The 19,829-nt window shown below is 43.8% G+C and overlaps 1 protein-coding gene across 1 annotated transcript in view; it reads right to left on the reverse strand.

The window, feature by feature from the left end:
- The window catches only part of TLCD3A (TLC domain containing 3A), a 166,719-nt gene that overhangs the window by 140,330 nt on the left and 6,560 nt on the right, over positions 1–19,829 (reverse strand). Inside the window, exon 2 of the mRNA XM_085649357.1 lies at positions 15,269–15,352. Within this exon, the coding sequence (XP_085505483.1) occupies positions 15,269–15,352 (84 nt within the window). The remainder of the gene's footprint in view (positions 1–15,268; positions 15,353–19,829) is intronic.

Genomic DNA, 19,829 nt, shown 5'->3' on the forward strand with positions numbered 1-19,829 from the left:
GATCTAACATCGGGGTCGTTGTAATGACCGTGTTGTAATGACATGCGTTGTTTCGCTTTCGTGGTTAAAGATGTTTACCCTGGAAGGTAACATGTCATCATAGCATGTAAGGGAAAGCCCAACTCATGCGCATATTAACTTTTAGCTGGTGTCTCGCCTAGCACACCGACATCTGTGACACGCAGCATGCCAACATACATACTAGTTGCAACATTACACATGCTCCTGTGTATAAGCAACTATGCAAAGCTTGGAGACCAGATCAACGGAGAGGCAACTCTGAAAGAATAAACAGTGTAATAGTAAGTATTTCTGAGGCACACCTGTAGGAATCTCTTGGTGCTATGGTTATCCAACTCAATGGTACTCATTTTATTGAGGGTGAAAGAATGACCAGGATCTGTGACCATGAGAACAATCATGGATTCCAGCAGTGGATGCATTAAACTAGCGAGTCAGCAGACAGTCACCAATTTGGTTTTGGAACTGATCACCACAATTATTTCATAACGTCCATCATAAGAAGCAGGCTGTGCATGCTTCCACTCTGGAATTTGCCTGGTGGGTTGAAGGCTAGGGGGCTGCTTTTAGAGTTGGATTGGCTGCTATGACACCACTATCCTCACCAGACCCAATCCTAGTCATGGCCTCCTGCAGTTTGGGGCTGGTTTGAACATTTATGCCGGGGCACATTTTAGCTTCAAGCCCAGCCCTTCATCGGTGTGACTGCAGCAGTAATCAGCATGGTGCTCTTTATTTTTGCAAGTTCTTCTTTGCATAATTTTCAGGCTGTTACAGCGTATCGGGAAAATGTTCTGATTGGGCTGTGCTACACACTGCATCCCGTATTGTAAACTGCTACAGTAGACATAACCGATGATTCAGTTAGCCTCAGGGTCTTTCTTACTGTGAAGATATTTCCAATACTGGAAGGCATCCAAGGCAGGCTATGACTCAACCGTGCAGTTTCCTTCAACCTCCAAACAGCGGAAAAGGTGGTTAGATAATCATGTTGTAATGTGAGGTACAACTTTTAGTGTCGTCAGAAAGGAAACATTCTTTCTTTACTGTCTGCATGAGGGAGGGAAGAGGATCCTTGAACGCCCCTCACAGTAACCGTAACTAGCCATGGTCACGATCTGAAGTGTGATACATCGGTGGCTGTGCCAACCAACAGTAGCCAAACGAAACCCGATGGATCTGTGGGGCTACTTTGAGAATTGTTTTGCCCTGGCGTGTAATTTGAACATATTATTTATCACCTGACAAGTAACAAACTATACAACATTACAGCATAACAGTGGAGGCCTGGGTGGGAGCAGTTAGGAAGTGGGGCGCAGCAGAGGAGGACTTGATCCGAGATGAAAAAGTGAAGGGAACACGTAAACACCACATATCAATGGAATGGGCACAATTACTATACCAGTTTGGTCAGCAAACCACACGAGCAAATCCGGCCGAGGCACCCCATACCCTGACAGCACCCACCACACCAATAGGACCAGATGACAGGAGCAACGAGTCGGAGCACACACATACCGGAGAAGCCCCGTAGCAGTGCTTGCCTTTGAGCACAACCCCAGGATAAAACAGGGGAAGTAATGGGGGCCCCCCCGCATCAAAAGTCGTCAGGCGCTATGTAGCCAACGCATCTACATAGAGGACCTACTCCCCCTCTCCCTTCTGCACGCACCCCCCCCCCCCCCGCTGCCACACTCCAGTACCCCAGTTCAACACCCAGGTTCCAAGTTAGAGATACAAGTCAGCAACTTCAATAACGTCATTAGGGGACAGGGAATGTTGTCCAATGACTTAGACAGAATACTATGACTCCCACGAGTACCATGGGTAGACGTAGCTCCACAGCCAAGCTATAGGCCTACATACATATTACAGGACACAGGACACATATGATCAATGTAGATAGCCTCAATTTGTATGTAATATCGGGACTGTAATGATGTCCAGGGCAGCTAACAAAGCCAATACCTACCACTGTACACTCAATCGCCAAAACTGTCTCAGTCTATCTGTACATGTAATTCAAGTGTGGAAAATGGTATGCTTCACTGTATCTAAAATGTTAAAATCTAATAAAAAAATTAAACAAAACAAAAAAATTGTGGGGTTTAATGTGCAGATGTCAATCAAACTCTTGTTTGCTACTGCCCGCATTGGTCTAAGCATTCTCTTTATTAATTCGATATAACATACCGAAGAGAGCCTAAGGGGAAGATGGAAAGGGGGTTTACTGCAACCTCTTAGGGTAAAACGATATTTCTGTCCCAGACAAAGAAAAAACACCTTTTAGATTTAGTAAGGTACTATGCTGTACAACATCATGGGAAGACCTAGTGAAAGGTTTCTCAAAACATGATTGTATTTGTATTTATATAGCACATACTATCCCTGTCGAGGCACTGAAGAGCTTTTCGGCGACTAGCATGCTATTCTGGACCCCAAAGTGGATTAGTATACGGAAATCTAAGTTGTTAATTTGAGCAGTGGACTTGTGAGTCTCTTAGTTGGATTGAATAGGATAAAGGCTGGATAGAGGAGGAAAGAGTTTAGAAAGGGTTATTAGGGAGGTAATAGTAGTAAAATGAGGTTTGGAATGAGTTGGAATTCAGACAAAATATCGAGCACAAAATATCGCCATACAAAAATATCGAGGCTAAAATGTGGTATGGAAATATCATCAGCAAGAATATGATGTAAAGAATATCCATTTAAGGTAACTAATATCGATTTTTAAAATATCTAAGTTATTAATATGGTTTGCAAAAATATAGTTCTTTAAAACATAATTTCAGTATTTTGTATTTTAGTATACATTTTAAATGCATTTAATAATTGTTTGTTTTTAAAAATATTTCTCAAATTTGTAGTAGTTATTAAATTAAATGTAATAAAATGTGTTTTTTAGTTTTGTAGCAAGCTGTGGGTTTATAGGGGTATAGGGTGGGAAGTAATTTAATTATAATAAATTATTGATTATTTAATATTATTTATGTAATATTTAACTATGTTAATAGTGCTAATAATTTTTTTATGTACATTTTATTTGCAGGTTGTGGAGTTTACAGAGTGAAGGGTGAGAAGTAATTTATTTTTAATTAACTAATAATTAGTTAATTATTTGATAATTATGTTAATTGTGTAAAGACATTTATGTGTGGGTTGTGGAGATACAGGGGCAAAGGGTGGGGAGTAATTTATTTGTAATTAATTATTAGTTGTTAATTAATATTAAGTAATTCATTGATAATTATGTTAATTGTGCAATTTGTTTTAGATGTGGGGGTGGGATTTATAGGGGTAAGGGGTAGGAAGTAATTTATTTTTAATTAATTATTAATTAGTTGATAATTATTATAATAATTAATTTGTAATTATGTGAATTGTTTAATTCCACTGAAACACAATGCCATCTATGTATTCACATACATATGCCATCCGGGCACACAGAATCTATCAAGGGATCTGGCTACATACCACTTAAGCAGAACCTGAGCAAGGTGAGGCCAACATGTCTTTGCAGTCAAGTAACACTCCATGTTAGAAAAATGTGTGTTTTTGCAAGCTGGGTTTTTTAAATTAATACTTGTGAAAATTTAAGTCACAGAATGCAAAGTATTTATAGATATAAAACGCCATGAATGGCTGAAGGTGTCATACAAACATGGTGCTACTTGGCAGCTATGACTAATAGAGCCATCTTAATAAATAACTCAATAACACAAACCACCTGGAGTTCCTTCAAAAGATACTTCACCCCAAGTCAATAAACTACAGAGCCTCGACTACCACGTGCTCTCCCACCAACACTGTTATTCTAGATGCCCCAACTATCAACCAGTCAGGAACAAAGACAGCTTCTGGGACTAGTGGAAGGAAATTCAAGAGTCATTTTGAAAGTTATGGTTACATTGTGCAAAATCAAAAAGAGTCTCCAAATAATTTCTCACTACTGTAAAGTATGGTGGCCAGTGTTGTCAGCGCACTCCTATCCTATTAATAGCATAATGTCCAACAAGTCATGAGAGTCCTTCGGATACTCAACAAAGTGAGGGATCAGCTACTCTGATGTTCCTGGAGTAGGGAAAGAAGAATCTCCGGAATGTAAACTGCAGATGCAGCACTCCCAAAAAATATCAGAGGATCATGAAAGTCCATCAAATCAATTCTTCTTTTATTCTCTAGTTTCTTTCGCAATGCATGTTCTAGCTGGCCAACATGTGTTTTGTCACTTAGAAAAATCAAATTACTTCATCAGTGCTTGAAACGGATACATGGCATTTGGACATTTCCGACCTAGATACCAGTCCAAATAGCTCTCGATTAACCCCTTGCATGCCCGCCCCTTTCCCCGCCCAGTGCCACGCCTTCCATTAGTGGGCGGAGTTCATGACGAGCTGGACTCGTCATGGGCACAGCGCCACCGCAGCCCATGACGAGTCCAGCTCGTCATGGGCACTGAAGGGGTTAAATGTCCACAAGGTTTACGTTGACAAATGAGGAATATGGCCATCTACTCATTGACCACTTCACTTCGGACATAAGGACCAACTTTTATTGAATTTTACATTCATTTTCAAGCGCGGATGAAGTCATTGTATATTTCCTAGTGACAAAATATTTGCCTGCAACCCTAGTTTAAAATTTCTCAATATTGTTATAATGTATATGTTTGTTTGTGATCCTATGTCCTAATGTATTGCTTTTAGTATTCATTTTGAGGAATGGACAGCCTGTCCCTTGGTCGCAAATCAGCCAATACTTAAAACAAAACAGTGTATAGCTCCCATTTCTCCCCTGGCTGTCTAGTTCCACCTCCCCTAGCCCTTGTGTACATATGCACTAGCAGCAACCCAACAGGAAAGGAGCAACAGCGGGCAGTGGAGGGTGCCGTGGTGGTGAACAGTGTGGAGGTGGCCAGTGACAGGCTGATACCATTGTCCATGCATCGGGGCTCAGTGGGAGAGAGTATATACCCATTGAAGAGGTGTGGCGCCGCGGCCAGGGCGACTGACTCCGGAATCTGGGGATCACGGTTCAATCCCCGGCGCTGGCGGCAGATTAGCCCAGCACCATGTGACTCTGGGCAATAGCTTGCTTAATCTTCCTGACGGCCCCCAGCGCCTAGAGACCCTTACGGGTGATTGTTCGCGCTTTACAAATGTGGATATTATTATTATTATCGTCTGGTCCTGGTGGTCCGGGAGTCGGAGCAGGTGAAGGGTGCACACAGAAGCAAGTGTCATAAATAGGCACAAACAGGTAATAAGATCCTGCAAGTAGCTCCCGTTGCAGATCATGGCTTGATTGCTAAGGCACTATGTAGCAGGCTCTATCAAACAACACCACCAGTGAACGTCACTTCCAGGCACAAAGAGCTCACTGTTTTAGGCAATGGAGAGACTACTGTTCTAAAATGAAGAAACACTCATTTGCATGAACAGAATCTAACATCACCGTAAGGAACACAGGCTGGGAAAAGTACTGTGGTTATATCGTGAACCACAACCCAAATCTACTGGTTCCTGCAGTAAGGGCAATGGCGAGAATGGAAGGTGTAGGTGGCCAGCCACAGGACTCTTCTGGTCAAGCACTAACTTTCAGGTCCTTTTGATTTTGGGGTCGCTACAGGCCGGGAAGAATTTGGGCTGTACTGGTAACATCTGCCATGGCCCCCAGGGTTTTCCGGGAAAAGTGGAGAAGACTGCTTTTAAAAGGGGATGGAGCTTGTTGGCCTGAAGTCCAGTCCACTATCTCTTGACTAACCAATACAGGGATATTATAAGAGAGAAAGGCGGACACCTAGACCCCCTTTCCAGTCAGAGAGAGGGAGGAACCTCTCAGGGAAAAGAGAAAAATAAAGATCCTCCACTACAAGTGCCAGGACTTCCGGGACGTACGCTTAAACAGCCTCATCTCGCCTTCAGACGCGCAGAGGTGCACGGGAGAAGGGTTGAATATGGAGGGTTGGGGAAGGAAAAGAGATGTGCCAGCGCTTCCGATAGGTGTGCTGATTAGGCCCTCATCCTTCCCACAGGGTTTTGGTGGCCATTGGGCATCTCCACCATACTTCCCTATATCAAGAGAAGAACCTGCTTATGGGAGCTACTATAAAATATGTGTTTAAATAAAGTGGAGAAAGTACAGAAGGTGAACTTCACAGAACTCCGATGTAATGCTTAACTGGTTTAGCAACACGCCTATAATCCAATAAATAAGGAATCTAGCTCCACATGCCTCTCAAGGGTCCACAGTATCCATCCACCTCCATAACAGTGAATAGACACTTGTACCGCAATGTAAGGCCGTGAAATGAATTCAGCAACTTACCAAGGACTCCATTTCTTGAAAGATGCACTAAAACATTTCTGCTTTATTGGCACTAAGCAAAGAGCTCTTCTGAAAATAACTACAGTTTTAATGTATTTATTTATTAGTCTTTTTAAAGAATCACTGGTTGACCTCAGCAGAGAAATATTTTGTTACCTTTTTCTTTCTGGCTTCATAAGAAAGGATTCCGTTTTACATTTTGTGAGTATGGTTTTCAGGGGGCCAAGAGGAGTGGAGTATGTGCTGCCTGTCCAGACATCAAATTATCTCTGGAAGCAATGTGCAGGAGTTTCCTACCCTTTATGTAACACTTCCCTGGTATACTGGGTCCCCGTGATAGTATGGTGTTGAAATTCCCATTTCACAAGATACAAGAGCAGTGAAATAAATGTAAGCAGTGCGGACAGTTTAAAGTTACAACGTGATAGCAAAACACAGCACATTTGATTTTCTTTCCAATATTAGACGCTCCCTCTTAAATCGTTCACCGAAACTTAGGGGTCTATTAGTTTGTCAGGCGGATCGCCACCGTCCGCATGGCGGTGGCGATCCGCCTAACATTATCCCCCACCGTCTCCCATTTCCCCTCTGCCATATTATGATGGCGGGGGGAACCGTGGCGGACGGGAAGACTGTCCACCGCTTTTCCGCCCGGTCGACGAGTCAACTGGGCGGAAAAGGGTTGAATATGGTGGCGGTGTCTGCTAGACACCGCCATCCATATTACAATGTCAGGGGGAAGCAGCCTTCACGGAAAGGCATGCGGTTTTCTCAGTTGGGGGGCCTGTTGCAGGCCCCAAGGATGTTGGGGGGGCACATGGGGGGGTACCTAAGGTACCCCCCTACATTTGCATGCACGACGTGGCAGGCATCGCGCGGTGCCTGCCACGTTGTGCATGCAAATGCACAAGGTGCATCCACGGCATTGTGGCGGGCGGTGCTGTGAGCACCGCCCGCCGAAATGTTGTGTATCGGGGATACCACCGCCACCGTGGCGGTGGCATCCTAATTGCCGGTGCGGTACCGCCGCACCACTGGCGGCCGGTTCCCAGCACCGCTAGGGGGGCGGGCGGACGAAAGTCCGCCCGCCATCCCTATAGGCCGCTTAGTGAGGAGAGACCAATAAACTCTCGTTCAAGTGAAGTTGTGGACCATGGATGCCAGGTCAGAGCATCTTGTTTTCAGGCAGGGCCAGTTGACCAGCAGATCACTGAGCGTGAAGCCTATCTTTTCAGAGTCTAACTCTTAAAATGGGTGTTAGCCAGTCGCAGGAAAGAACTGTTAATCTCCGACTCAAAGAAGAGCCAGACAAGATAATATAATGAAGCTAGCAAATTAACTATTCTCAGAACTTACTGGAACCATTAAGAATTAAGCATCACCCCCTGTCTACAGATTCACCCCTCAGCTACACAGAGCAAATGTCACTTCAACTGTCCACTAAGGACATGAATGAATCCTTCCCCTCTCATCCACTTCATCACTCGTATAAACCAAGGATGCTCACACACATATATTGATTATACATTATACGTTAAATCACGTCAGGCACCCTCAGATGCACCGTCATTCAGAACTCAAGTCTTGTCATTCGCATGCTTTCACTATCAGACGGTCTCCCCACTACGCCGCCATCGTAGGCAGTCTGCAAATGAAAGCAGCATCTATCGGACGGTGATCCGGTTTGAAGGTTTCCACATACACCACTGTTGTGCACGCACCCCACACCCACTGAAAAGGCAGTGCCTCTAGCCACTGAGCAGGAGTACTAAACATGCTAGCAGCAGTGCGAGAAGCTGACAATGTTGAGCAGCGTTGTGAAGAGCAGACAATAGAGTGCAGTGTGGTATCACATTGTTGGCAGTATGACAAACGCACAATGGTGAGCCCAGTGTGCACTGTGGAAGAGAGGTACTAGCCAGCACTCATGGACAGCATGAGTAGCTGGCAGCGAAGGGCTCTGGGACTGGGAGAACGTGACAAAGGCGGCCAGGAGCTGGCACCATAAGGCGATGTGAGAGGTGGCACTGTACTTCAGGCATCTGTGGTCTCAAACCAAGACATTTCAACAGGACCAAGTGCGCTTCCTATATAGTCGAACACACTGCCAGCAGGCACTAAGTGGTATACAAGAAAACTCCCTTAACGAAATTAGTGCACAGTTAATCCTCTCTTGATTGCCTATTGCGAGTTCTGGAATAAAGCAAATATCCTGCATTGTATTGTGGAAACTGCAATGTCAGACAAGTGGGTGTCAGGCCAGACATACAACACACAAACCACCAGTGGCAGGACTTCGATTCAGATAGAAAATTGCAAGAACAGCACATGTACATTACGGATGGTTGGTGCGATGCACCCTACACCTCCACGGTGTACACACAACGAATCACGACAGTAGGCTGTGGAGGGAGGGACACGATGATATCTCTTACAAAACTGAAATGGCAGCTATTCTACATCAGCATGGCCAGAGTGTGGAAAAAAATCTCCAGATGTGCAGGACTAAAAGACCAAACGCAATGTTATTGAATAAGCAGCAATTTGTAATTAACAGCTTCGGTACTAAACAGCACATTAACATTCTGCCTGAATTTCTGGAATTCGGAAACAACATATTTCCTCCCCGTCATGTCAGCATTTACTGAAATTAATACTTACTGGTAACCCCATTACTATTAATCTTTTCTTCCTTCACGCTATCCGTTTTGCCTTTTATTTTCTACACCTGGGACACTCTGGAGCCGAAAAAAAGCACAAAAATGATACAAGCAGACTGACAGGGAGAGATGGGAGCAAAGCAAGAACTGGGGTGGAGGTAGGGAAGATGAAATGCGAACAGATCGCCAGTGAGTATTCACTTTACTACACCTTTGCCAGTTTACCGTATTTGCTATCCTACTATCCAAGTACAGAAAGAGCAAAATGTGCTGCTCAAAATCAAACATAGGACCAAATTAAATGGCACAAGTTCGTTGACAGTGCTAAGATCAAAGCTCACTCGCCGGTCACTGCTGAGGTCAATCAGGGAGTTTTGGAATTACAAAAAATCTACTGAGCATACAGAGTTCTCGTCGGAGATGAAGGCTGAATGACTTCAAAAGTAGAAACCTTAGGTGAATGTTGTCAATGTGACTTATGATCATGAATGTGAAGCTGGGCATCTCTGAGGCCTCTTGACAACATATAGTCCCTATGTGAAGTGCTACCACCATTCCCTTTATTATCACCTATATTCAACAAGCATTTGCAATGCAATAGGTCTCGCATTTGCAAGAGTTTGAGCTATTGGCATTGTAAATGCCTATGCCTTTTATTGATGTGTTTTGAAAACCTGCAAGCGGTGCGTAAACACGCACTTTGTACAGATAGTCTTTGCTTACGAGAAGCAAGGCTGGCAGTAAAATTGGCGCAGTTATTGCCAGCTATGCTTCTCGTAAGCAAAGGCTATAAGTACAGAGTGCATGTTTACGCCCCTCTTGCAAGTTTTCAAAACATAAATAAAAGGCATTGTTATTTAGAATGCGAATAGCTCAAACTCTCGCAAAAGCGAGACCTATTGCATTGCAAATGCTTTTTTTTTTTTTATTGAAAATGAAAGTTGGAATGAGATTTAATGCACTTTTCAGGTCAAAAGCCTAAATGGAAAACAATGTACTTTAAAGGTCTGGCTAAAGAGGCTACAGGTAGCATTCGTCTAAATATTGCTCTTACGCCGACATCTGCAGACAGGTCACAGTGGAATAATGCAGACCGTTTCTTTTGGCAGTTTTGTATGGCGCGAACATGTGTGAAGGTGCTGGAGCACTTTACATGAACGCCAGTTACATTACACAAGGCCATGGTCTTTATTTGAGTCACGGAGAGATTAAGCGGCTTGCCCAGAATCACACGATGCTGACTGAACCGACGCCAAGACTTTAAGTGAGTCCCGTTCCCCCCAGTTCCTAAGTAGGCAGTGCTACCCTAACACCACATCCTTCCCCCAAGGGAGCAGCAGCCTGCGCTTTAATCACAAGTAGATGATAGACGGATGAAGTATATTGAGGGAGGATGGTGTAGAATGAAAGGCTGAAAGTTCTAGAAGCAGTGCATCAATTGGGCAGACATTTTGTTCTCTTGATGGCGTAGGTTTGATGTTGTGAAAGGAGCAAGAAGGGCCAGCCAGTAGTGGAGGAGCAGATAATGGCATGTTGAGAGTTGTGCTGGAATTAAAATGTCTTTTGGATGATATGCTGCGTTGTGGAAAACATGAAGGTGTTCATTTTTCCTTCATTGTGTTCGACTTTAAGTGTCTTCGAGCTCTGCGGTGGAGACTGCAATGTTGACATTTATGCTCAAAGCCAATAGTCCCGTCAGTGGTCTAGAAATAGGACAGGTGAAGTGCAAGGCGCGTGCCTCATGGAGCTGTGCAATGTGCGCATGAAAGGAATGCAGATTTGAATCTGCATATTTCTGACTCTTCTTTATATTCAGCAGTGTTCGTTTAAATGGCAGCGTTCCAGTGCTTTAAACCCAGTGAATCAAACCATCTGCACATTGCCAAATAGCCAGGCACCACATTTGCGCGGTTCCATAAAGAACAAGTTGATCAAACATTTAAATGCAAATCAAATAAAGTAAGGCAGATGGAGTGAAACCACAACTCCCTGTAAACAAGTAACCCGTCGCTCATTAGGTGTAAACCTGAAATGTATTTAGTGGTAGTCTGCAAAGTTGTCAAACTGTACTCTTGTGTGATGATGCCCGATGGACACTCACTGGCCGTGCGAGCACGGCCCAAGAACAGAAGGGGAAAAGCCACCACGGGCACCCCCGCGCACTCACCTAAAGACACTACAGTAACAAGCCCGGGAGTTACTAGAGCCTCTTCCGCCAGAAAGCAGCTCCATATCCGGGCTGGGGAGGAGACGTGGGAGGTCAAGGGCTGCCCGCGCATGCGCTGTAACTGAATTGTTTGCGTGTTCTGCGACTGCGGCTCGTGCCCAGTGGCGGCGGCGTGTTTGGACTTCAAAAGCCGCCGTACTTTAATGAGTGCTGCATCGTGCCGCCCAGGGAGGGGGCCGCCAAAGCAGCCAAGGCAAAAAAACAAAAGCAGAAGTCCGGCGGGAGCCCACTCCGCCTTTGTGAATGCCGCATGGTTTCAGACGGGGCTCCTGTGAGCAAGACGGAGCCCCGCGTGGTGCTGCAGTGAGCTGCTGAAGACACGCGACCAGCCGGAGTCCCCACAAGAGCTTGGCGCGCACGTGTGCATTTAAAAAAATTAATAAATTGCATGTTGTACATTTAAAGCGCGCCGCGCTTGGAGCGCGCGTGCGCATTTAAAAAAAAAAAATTACATGAGGCTGGTGAGGACGAAAGTGAAACTGCATGCTGGCTTGCGAGGGAAGGGGGACAGGAGATGTGCACGCTGCGTGGCTGTAAGCGCGTACACCAACTCAAATCCGCCGAGACCATGCGCGTGCCCATCTCCTGTCCCACTTCCGAGGCAAGTCAGCAACAATAGATCTCGCTGGCGGCAGCGCTTCTCGCTGCGTTCGCCAGGCGAGACCTAAAAACGGTGTACTGGTTCAGAAATGCAAAGTTTAAGGCTGGACAAACGTCTCTTAATGGTCCTAACTCAGTTTTTCCCAAACTTTTACGACCTGCGGCTCCCTGGACCCATTTGCCATTGCACGTGGCTCCCCACTGTTATTTTTTTAGGAAGGCAGGGGAGATGTAAGCCCGGCCTCGGGAGTACTTGCATTTACCTCCCTGTAAATAATTGGGATGAAGCTGATAAAGGTATTATAATCATATACGCAGGGTGTTTCGTATTTCTAAGGCGGCACCTCAAATAAAATATTCCTAGTTACACTTCTTTGTCTATGCCTTTTTTAGAGTACCCTCTCAAACTTTTTTATCCCACTTTCAGTGCTACATAGCACACATATGCATGTAGGCCCCATTGCCAAAATGTTTCTGCACTTGAGCAATATTTGCATGCACTTCTATTTCTTCCTATGCCCTCCGTGCCATCACACCCGTCTCAGCAGGGTCACTCACGATTTTTTAAACCACATAAAGCTTTCTTTTTGCTGTCTCCTCCCTAAAATTGCCTCCAATTTATTTATTTATTTTATAGTCTTGCGCCTGAAACACCCCCTAATCTAACTGATAACTTGTGCAATGGCTGGGGATATCTCCTGTAATTCAATATGCTAGCCTTAGCTTACAGCATCCAGTGGTCCGAAATACACTGCACACAGATGTTGAAGAAACGTTTTTTCTCCCTTCTAGACTCCCAGCAAATAATGTTGTTGTGGTTGAGGAGTGACTGGAGACTTGGAAGGGACACCCCAACCACGGTTTTTGGTGACTTCTCAGAGGAGATCTGGAGACAAAAAAGGTCTATGCTGAGGGAATCTAAACAACGGCGATAGCGAAGGCATACAAAGGAATGTCAGTGCATGATAAATAGTCATAGCTGACGTCAAAAAAACAGAGACCCAAATAAGGCAGCTATAAAAAACTTTTCATTCTATTAGTTTATAAAATAGGTAATAACATTCAACAGCGAAACACCTACGGCAAAGGTGGCACAATGATCTGCCTAAGCCCACTGTGGGTCGCCAATAAGATTACCTATTTTTGCAAAATGAAGTCAACTTGCATGTTCCTTCCATATACTTAAAGCCACAGGTTTAATTTGTCACAGCTGCATGGAATGACGAACAGTGGGAGTAAGGCTGGTAATGTTGGCAAAATAAATCCTCATCCCAATCTCCAAAATCCAGGCAGACACTTTCTTTCAGATCTCCTGGAATCACCACACAGTGCTAAAGTCTCTCTTTTCCCATCTCTTATTTTTCTTTGGTTGAGCACAGCCAACAATAGATCTGTGCCACATTCTGCTGCAGTCATTCTGCAAGGAGGGGGGATCCGAGGACACCTGTTGGTGCTTCTTTTTCACTTTCCACCCATGTCCACAGTAATTCACCAGCTCAGGATTGCACAGTCACTGCATGGAACAGAAGAAGCGGTTTTGCTTGGCTGCCATAAATTAGCTCTCACTGCACCATGGCACTACTTAATGCACCAGCTGTGATGACAAATGTCATCACCTGAGATATACAGAAAATCATTTGGATTTGAGTGGTACCTCATCTCTGGACTCTGGTAATCTCTGGCACACATCAACTGCCTCAACATGCTCCCTTACCTTCTGCCAGCCCATAAGTTCCAATATGCCACCTCTCCTGGACAAAGAACTGCCACCTCAGCAGATCCAGGTCTTCGTTGCCCCAAGAATAAAGATCAAAGTCCTAAGAGTAGTGTAGGTACAAGAACCCCACTGCCATAATAAAACAGAACAAAACAAATAGTATAGACGGCAATGAAGGAAGAGTTTCTTCAACCAAATGTCTCTATAACTTAGAGCCAGCAAACAACTTCATGTGATCTAGGAGCAAAGTGAAACAAGTCTGACTGAAAGTATTAACTGCTTGGCCAAAAGACATATTTTGATCTGGGATCTGAAAAGGAACTTGAACAAGAAAAGAAAAACACTGCATCAAATGCGATGAAAAGTACCTCATCTAAGAATTCAAAGGGAATTTGCTTCAACTACCCATATTCTCATTGTTGCCACCATTCTATCCACTCCACTCTCATCTCCGCATTTTACTTCTACATATCACCTTATAAACTATATGCCAGCTCTCGCCATCATTACTTCTAGCCTTCCCCAAGTCCCTCCGTCCAATCTCATCACCTTTACTTATATCTTCTACCTGTGCACTCCTCCTGCTCTACAAACCTTTCATTTCACTTGTGCCTTTCTTCTTGCTATCTGCTCCTTCCCACTATCCCATATTTACTCCGAAAACAACTCTATGTGACCTGCTCTACCGTTGGCACACTCTTTCCCTTCCATTTCCAAAAGGTCACCATACTAGTGCCTCTCCTGACATCTTTTCTTCAGTGTTCCTTCTTATTCCTCTCCACCATACATTACTACCATGCATTTTTTTCTCCAGACACTGTTTTGCTAATCTTTACTTCCATTCATCCCTTTTGTATCTGTTCTCCCCATATTTCTCCCTTTCCTTCTTTTCCGTTCACTCTTCTCCCTATCTTTGCTGGCCATGTCTGAACTGGAGGGACAGAGGGAAGACATGGCTTGGCAGTTCGGGCTGGACTGTTCCCATGAGGCACAGGGTCAGACTGATTTGCATATGGCCATGTCTGAACTGCGGTGGCGAAGCGAGCTAAAGAATGACGATGGATTAAACCCAGATCAGTTGACTGGGGGTGAGTGCTTGCAATGTTCAACACTGTCCATCATTCCCTTTGGTTTTGCCTTTTTCCGCATTCACTACAACTGGGGTCTCAAAGCACTCTGAAGTGGTTGAATAGAAAAATGACATAAAGGCCCTGAAATTAAAATATAAGATGAGAAATACAGGGAATGTAACACCAAGGTTTGGAACTAAAGGCATTACTGTTAGTGTAGTCACAGTTTTAAGATTGCAAACATTTGAAAGAAACTAAAAGTACGTCTAATCTTTCAATAAGCGAATTCATGATTCTAATAGATAAAATGATCAACTGTGCTAGAGAATCAAACAACTCTAAGGCATTCTATTTACTCCATGTCTTCCTTAAGCCACTCTAAAAACAGTGGAGGCAGCTGGAAATCCCCACATGCACATGACCGGGGGTAAATCTAACTTCGAGTTGGGCCTAATCAATTGATTTATTGTTCAGGTTCGGTATGCGGGCAAGAACAGAAGATCGATTGAAATATGCTAATAAACTGATCGAAATGTACTCTTTTCCCCCAGGGGTCAGTTATATTCAACGGTAATATAAATGTTTAACTCCGAGACCTGCAAAATGAATAGCGGGGTCACTTTGAAAATATGGAAAGATATAATACCTGTCATGCTTGACATCTTTGCACGAGCTTATGATGACCAGTCCGGAGGCAGTGGCTAGCACGGCTTGAAAGGACGACACGAGTCTGGGCAGAAGGAGGGAAGAAACAACGTCAATCTATTTATTGCTTTAAATTCCAGCAAAAAGAATTCTTGCACAAAAACAAGTTGGAACTCTTCTTCCTCCCCTCCCCCGCGAGGCGGGTAATGCCTTGCAAAGGTAACATATACAGGCTTTTAATGCTCTCTTGTAACATTAAATATTGTGGCGAACTGCAGATATTTGGTAAAGTAGCTCAGCGAGTTAAACTACCTGCAGTTGGCATCTGCATCAGCCCTAACGATGCATTCTTCTTACCGCGTTGTGGCAGGGCACAGGTCGAGGGTACACAGGGTAGGCGGCATCTACACATTCCTTTAACAGGTGAACGCCAGCCAGAGACCCTGCCAAGAAATTGGGCCCCACAAAAATATTCTGAACTTGTCCGGGTGTAATTTTCAGACACCTGGACACACTCAGCAGTGCCTGCAAGTTGTCGGCTTTTGTTCCCAGCAGCAAAGTGCATGCGAGGGGGCTTTATTATTTTACATTTCTGCTGGGCCCAAAACAAAGGCCGAATTTAAGGGGCCATTATGCCTTCTTTTGTTGGAGTAGCCTGCCTGGGAGCTATTTAGGTATTGCAGGAAACAGTGGTCCCTGAAACCAAACGATAGAGCAAAAAATGAATATAGTCAAAATTGGAACTATATTATAGCCAATGTCCGGCCGGGCATGGCAACTTTAATAAGTAGAAATTCTTGACAGTAAACAAGGAAATGTAAGTAGAAATTCGGTGGGACACAAGCCTGTATCCTCTGACTTACATACCAAGTAGACAGAAAATGACAAAACACAATCAGGCAATTACAGTGATGTTTCTTTGAGAAATAATGAATAGCGAAACATCTGATATTCAGATTGCCACCTTCACACTATATTACATACAGCAATATTTAAGGTGTAGGGTGGGCAACAGAGTCGACGGCGTTTCGATCCTTATGAGAAAGATACAGGATCATCATCAGGACTAATTTAGTTAAATTGCCCTTATTTTGAATGCCTCATGTTGCCATGGAGGCAACGGAAAAGATGCCGATTCACGAAAAGGTAACGTTGAGTTAAGGTTTACGGTAGGACAATGCCTACGCACAATTCTTCCGGGAGGAAGGACACGGATAGGTCTCAATCAACTTGCAGAAATGGGTTCCGTGGCCATGCAGTGTGTACGGACGATGCCGGATCAATCCAGTTGATCCGGCATCGTCCGTACACACTGCATGGCCACGGAACCCATTTCTGCAAGTTGATTGAGACCTATCCGTGTCCTTCCTCCCGGAAGAATTGTGCGTAGGCATTGTCCTACCGTAAACCTTAACTCAACGTTACCTTTTCGTGAATCGGCATCTTTTCCGTTGCCTCCATGGCAACATGAGGCATTCAAAATAAGGGCAATTTAACTAAATTAGTCCTGATGATGATCCTGTATCTTTCTCATAAGGATCGAAACGCCGTCGACTCTGTTGCCCACCCTACACCTTAAATATTGCTGTATGTAATATAGTGTGAAGGTGGCAATCTGAATATCAGATGTTTCGCTATTCATTATTTCTCAAAGAAACATCACTGTAATTGCCTGATTGTGTTTTGTCATTTTCTGTCTACTTGGTATGTAAGTCAGAGGATACAGGCTTGTGTCCCACCGAATTTCTACTTACATTTCCTTGTTTACTGTCAAGAATTTCTACTTATTAAAGTTGCCATGCCCGGCCGGACATTGGCTATAATATAGTTCCAATTTTGACTATATTCATTTTTTGCTCTATCGTTTGGTTTCAGGGACCACTGTTTCCTGCAATACGTATCTACCCAAGGTCCCTGTCTAATTCCTTTGGGTGCCCTTGTTCCTCCTTTGATATGGGAGCTATTTAGAGCCTCACACCTAGATGCAAATGCAATGGAGGGGAAACAAAGGCACACAGCTTGTTATCACTCCACAGGTTCTTAAGAGAAGCCTTCTTTAGACTTTTTTCAGTCCCTGTATATAAGAGATGTGCATGCACTGTTAAGAATGTCAGATGTGTTGGTCTCTCCCAGCATTTAAACACATAGCAATTTAAATACCACTAATTTGTTTTATTTCTGTTATAGAGCTACTCATCCCAATCCAGGGTGACGGAGCGCTTTACCTCACACGTATACATTTTACATTGGCAATAAATCATATTCCGTATATCAATGTACAGGATGTGTTACATAAGACAGAGAGGGGTGCGAGGTGAAGGAGTTCTACATCCTTCATAGCTCACTGTGCTATATTAGAAGGATTACAATTTATAAACTAAAAGTGACAAAAGGGTCTCTGTGTTAAAAACATTAACGCACTTACCCATCTACATTAAATTTTAATCTGTCATCTGCGTGTCACATGATGTGTTGTGCAGGGGACATATTAACCTTCTATGCTACTTTGATTCAAAACTAGGATTAGACAAAACACATAACTCTCCAGCAAGTCCATTAACCATTATAATTATCTTACCATTATTATTATTCCCTGAGATTTACCGAGCACATAAGGATCTCTGCAGCAGGTGCCTTAACCCCAATGATAATTTAGAATACCGACTTTGCAACTAATTAAGCAGAACAGATTAAACACCAAGTTTCTCCTTGTTGCCAATTTCTTTATGGTAGACATTTAAAAAATAAATATATAAGTTGAGGCCCATATTTTGCGCCAGGGTTGTGTCACTTTTTTGGCACTTCCCTGATGCAAAATCTCATTTGTTAAACATAGTAATGCGCTCAAATGTATTCATGACAGACCTACTAAACATATGAGTTCTGATGTAATTTCTTGTGATGTCACTTCCTGTGAGGTCATGGGTTGTGATGCCACTTCCTGTCATGCCTAGTGTATTATCGCGTTGTGATGTCACTTGCATACTGCCTAACTTGGTTAGTCCCCCCCACTTTTTTTTTTAGGACTTGTGCCCTGTGTTGTGGTGGGCTGCTAAAAAGCTACTGCACACCGCCTGCCGTAAACTTCGTGGGTATACTGCAATATATTGGTTAGTGAACTACACTCTTGCGAGAACCCGCTGAGCATACATTATGTACTTTGAAGTATTCAAAGGTGTTTTTATATTTCATGTGACGTGATTGTAGGGCCAAGTCCCTTCTGCAAGAAGCAGTGAGTTACAAGTGACATTTCAGCAAGATTTAGCACAGGCAGCCAGGGCGGTTTCCTCTTTTTTTTAAATCTCAAGTCTCCTAGGGATGATATTACTGAATGATAAGTAAGGGAGGCTACGGGCGTGGTCTGAGTGAAATAATCACTTTTTTATTAATGTCTGATTATTATTATTAACGACACTTATAGTGCACAGAGCTACTCCAAGGAGTGTCCCGGCGCATTTCCTACTGAAAGGTTAAGCAGGAGCAGGCACAGTTTATTTAAAGAGCCATGTTTTCAGCTTCTCTCTAAATAGGCCCGATTCACTCACAGCTTGAAAGTAAATCGGGAGCTGATTCCAGGCCACCGCACCCAACCGGGTCAGTGATCTGCCGCAAGCTCTTTGCCTGAGGATCCTAGTTGTATGTTATGTTTATTCAACTTATTAAGCACGTAAATGCTGAGGTGTGTTGGCGCTGAAGTTAAATGTAAGCCCAAATGGATCATGACCCAACTCTGAAACAACCAGGTTTTCAGACCCTTCCTAAAGAATGATAGTGAACTTGCTGACCTAATGTGCATTGGGAGCATATTCATTCCGTAGCCAAGGCTTCGGCCGCCCCAACTGGAATTACGAATCCTAGGGACCGACATGAACCTGGCATCTTTAGATCGCAACTGTCTGCAAGGATGGTACCGGCTGAAAATATTTTTTAGGAATGTGGGTCCTACATTATTCACGGCTTTAAAAGACAGACATAAGGTCTTAGACTTGACGCAGCTCGCTACCGGAAGCCAATGAAGCTTCAGAATTTCTCTAGAGACTGACTCATTTTTATGCAGATTCAGTAGGATTTTTGCGGCTGCATTTTGTATCATCTGCAACTTTTTTTAGATGTTGATTTTGCATGTTCTGATACAAACCGTTGCAGTAATCCAACTTCGATAATTCAAGTGCCATCACAACAGTCCTCCTAGGTTCAGTAGGAATGTAAGGGAGGATTTACTTTAGTTTTTAGATTATATAAAAAGAAGCAGAAACAACAGCATTTGTTTGATGTGAATAGGACACCTTGTTGTCAAGGACAACTCCTAAGTGTTTGGCTTTTGCTACCGGTTTTGGCAATTCCCCCAACTCCGAGGGCAACAATGAGGCGTCCCATGTCGGTTGGAGGTTGCTAAAAATCACTACATCGGTTTTGTCAGAGTTAAGCTTTAGACAGTGCTTACTCATCCAACTGTTGATGTCCAGCATGCAGTTTTGAAACCGGGATGCAGAGGAGGGTTGATCTTTGTGGGCAAGCCACCACAATCTGTGTGTCGTCAGCATAGGATGTTAAACTAAAGC

This window comes from Triturus cristatus, chromosome 3_2, assembly GCF_964204655.1.
Source record: "Triturus cristatus chromosome 3_2, aTriCri1.1, whole genome shotgun sequence".
In the NCBI taxonomy this organism is placed as follows: Eukaryota; Metazoa; Chordata; class Amphibia; order Caudata; family Salamandridae; genus Triturus; species Triturus cristatus.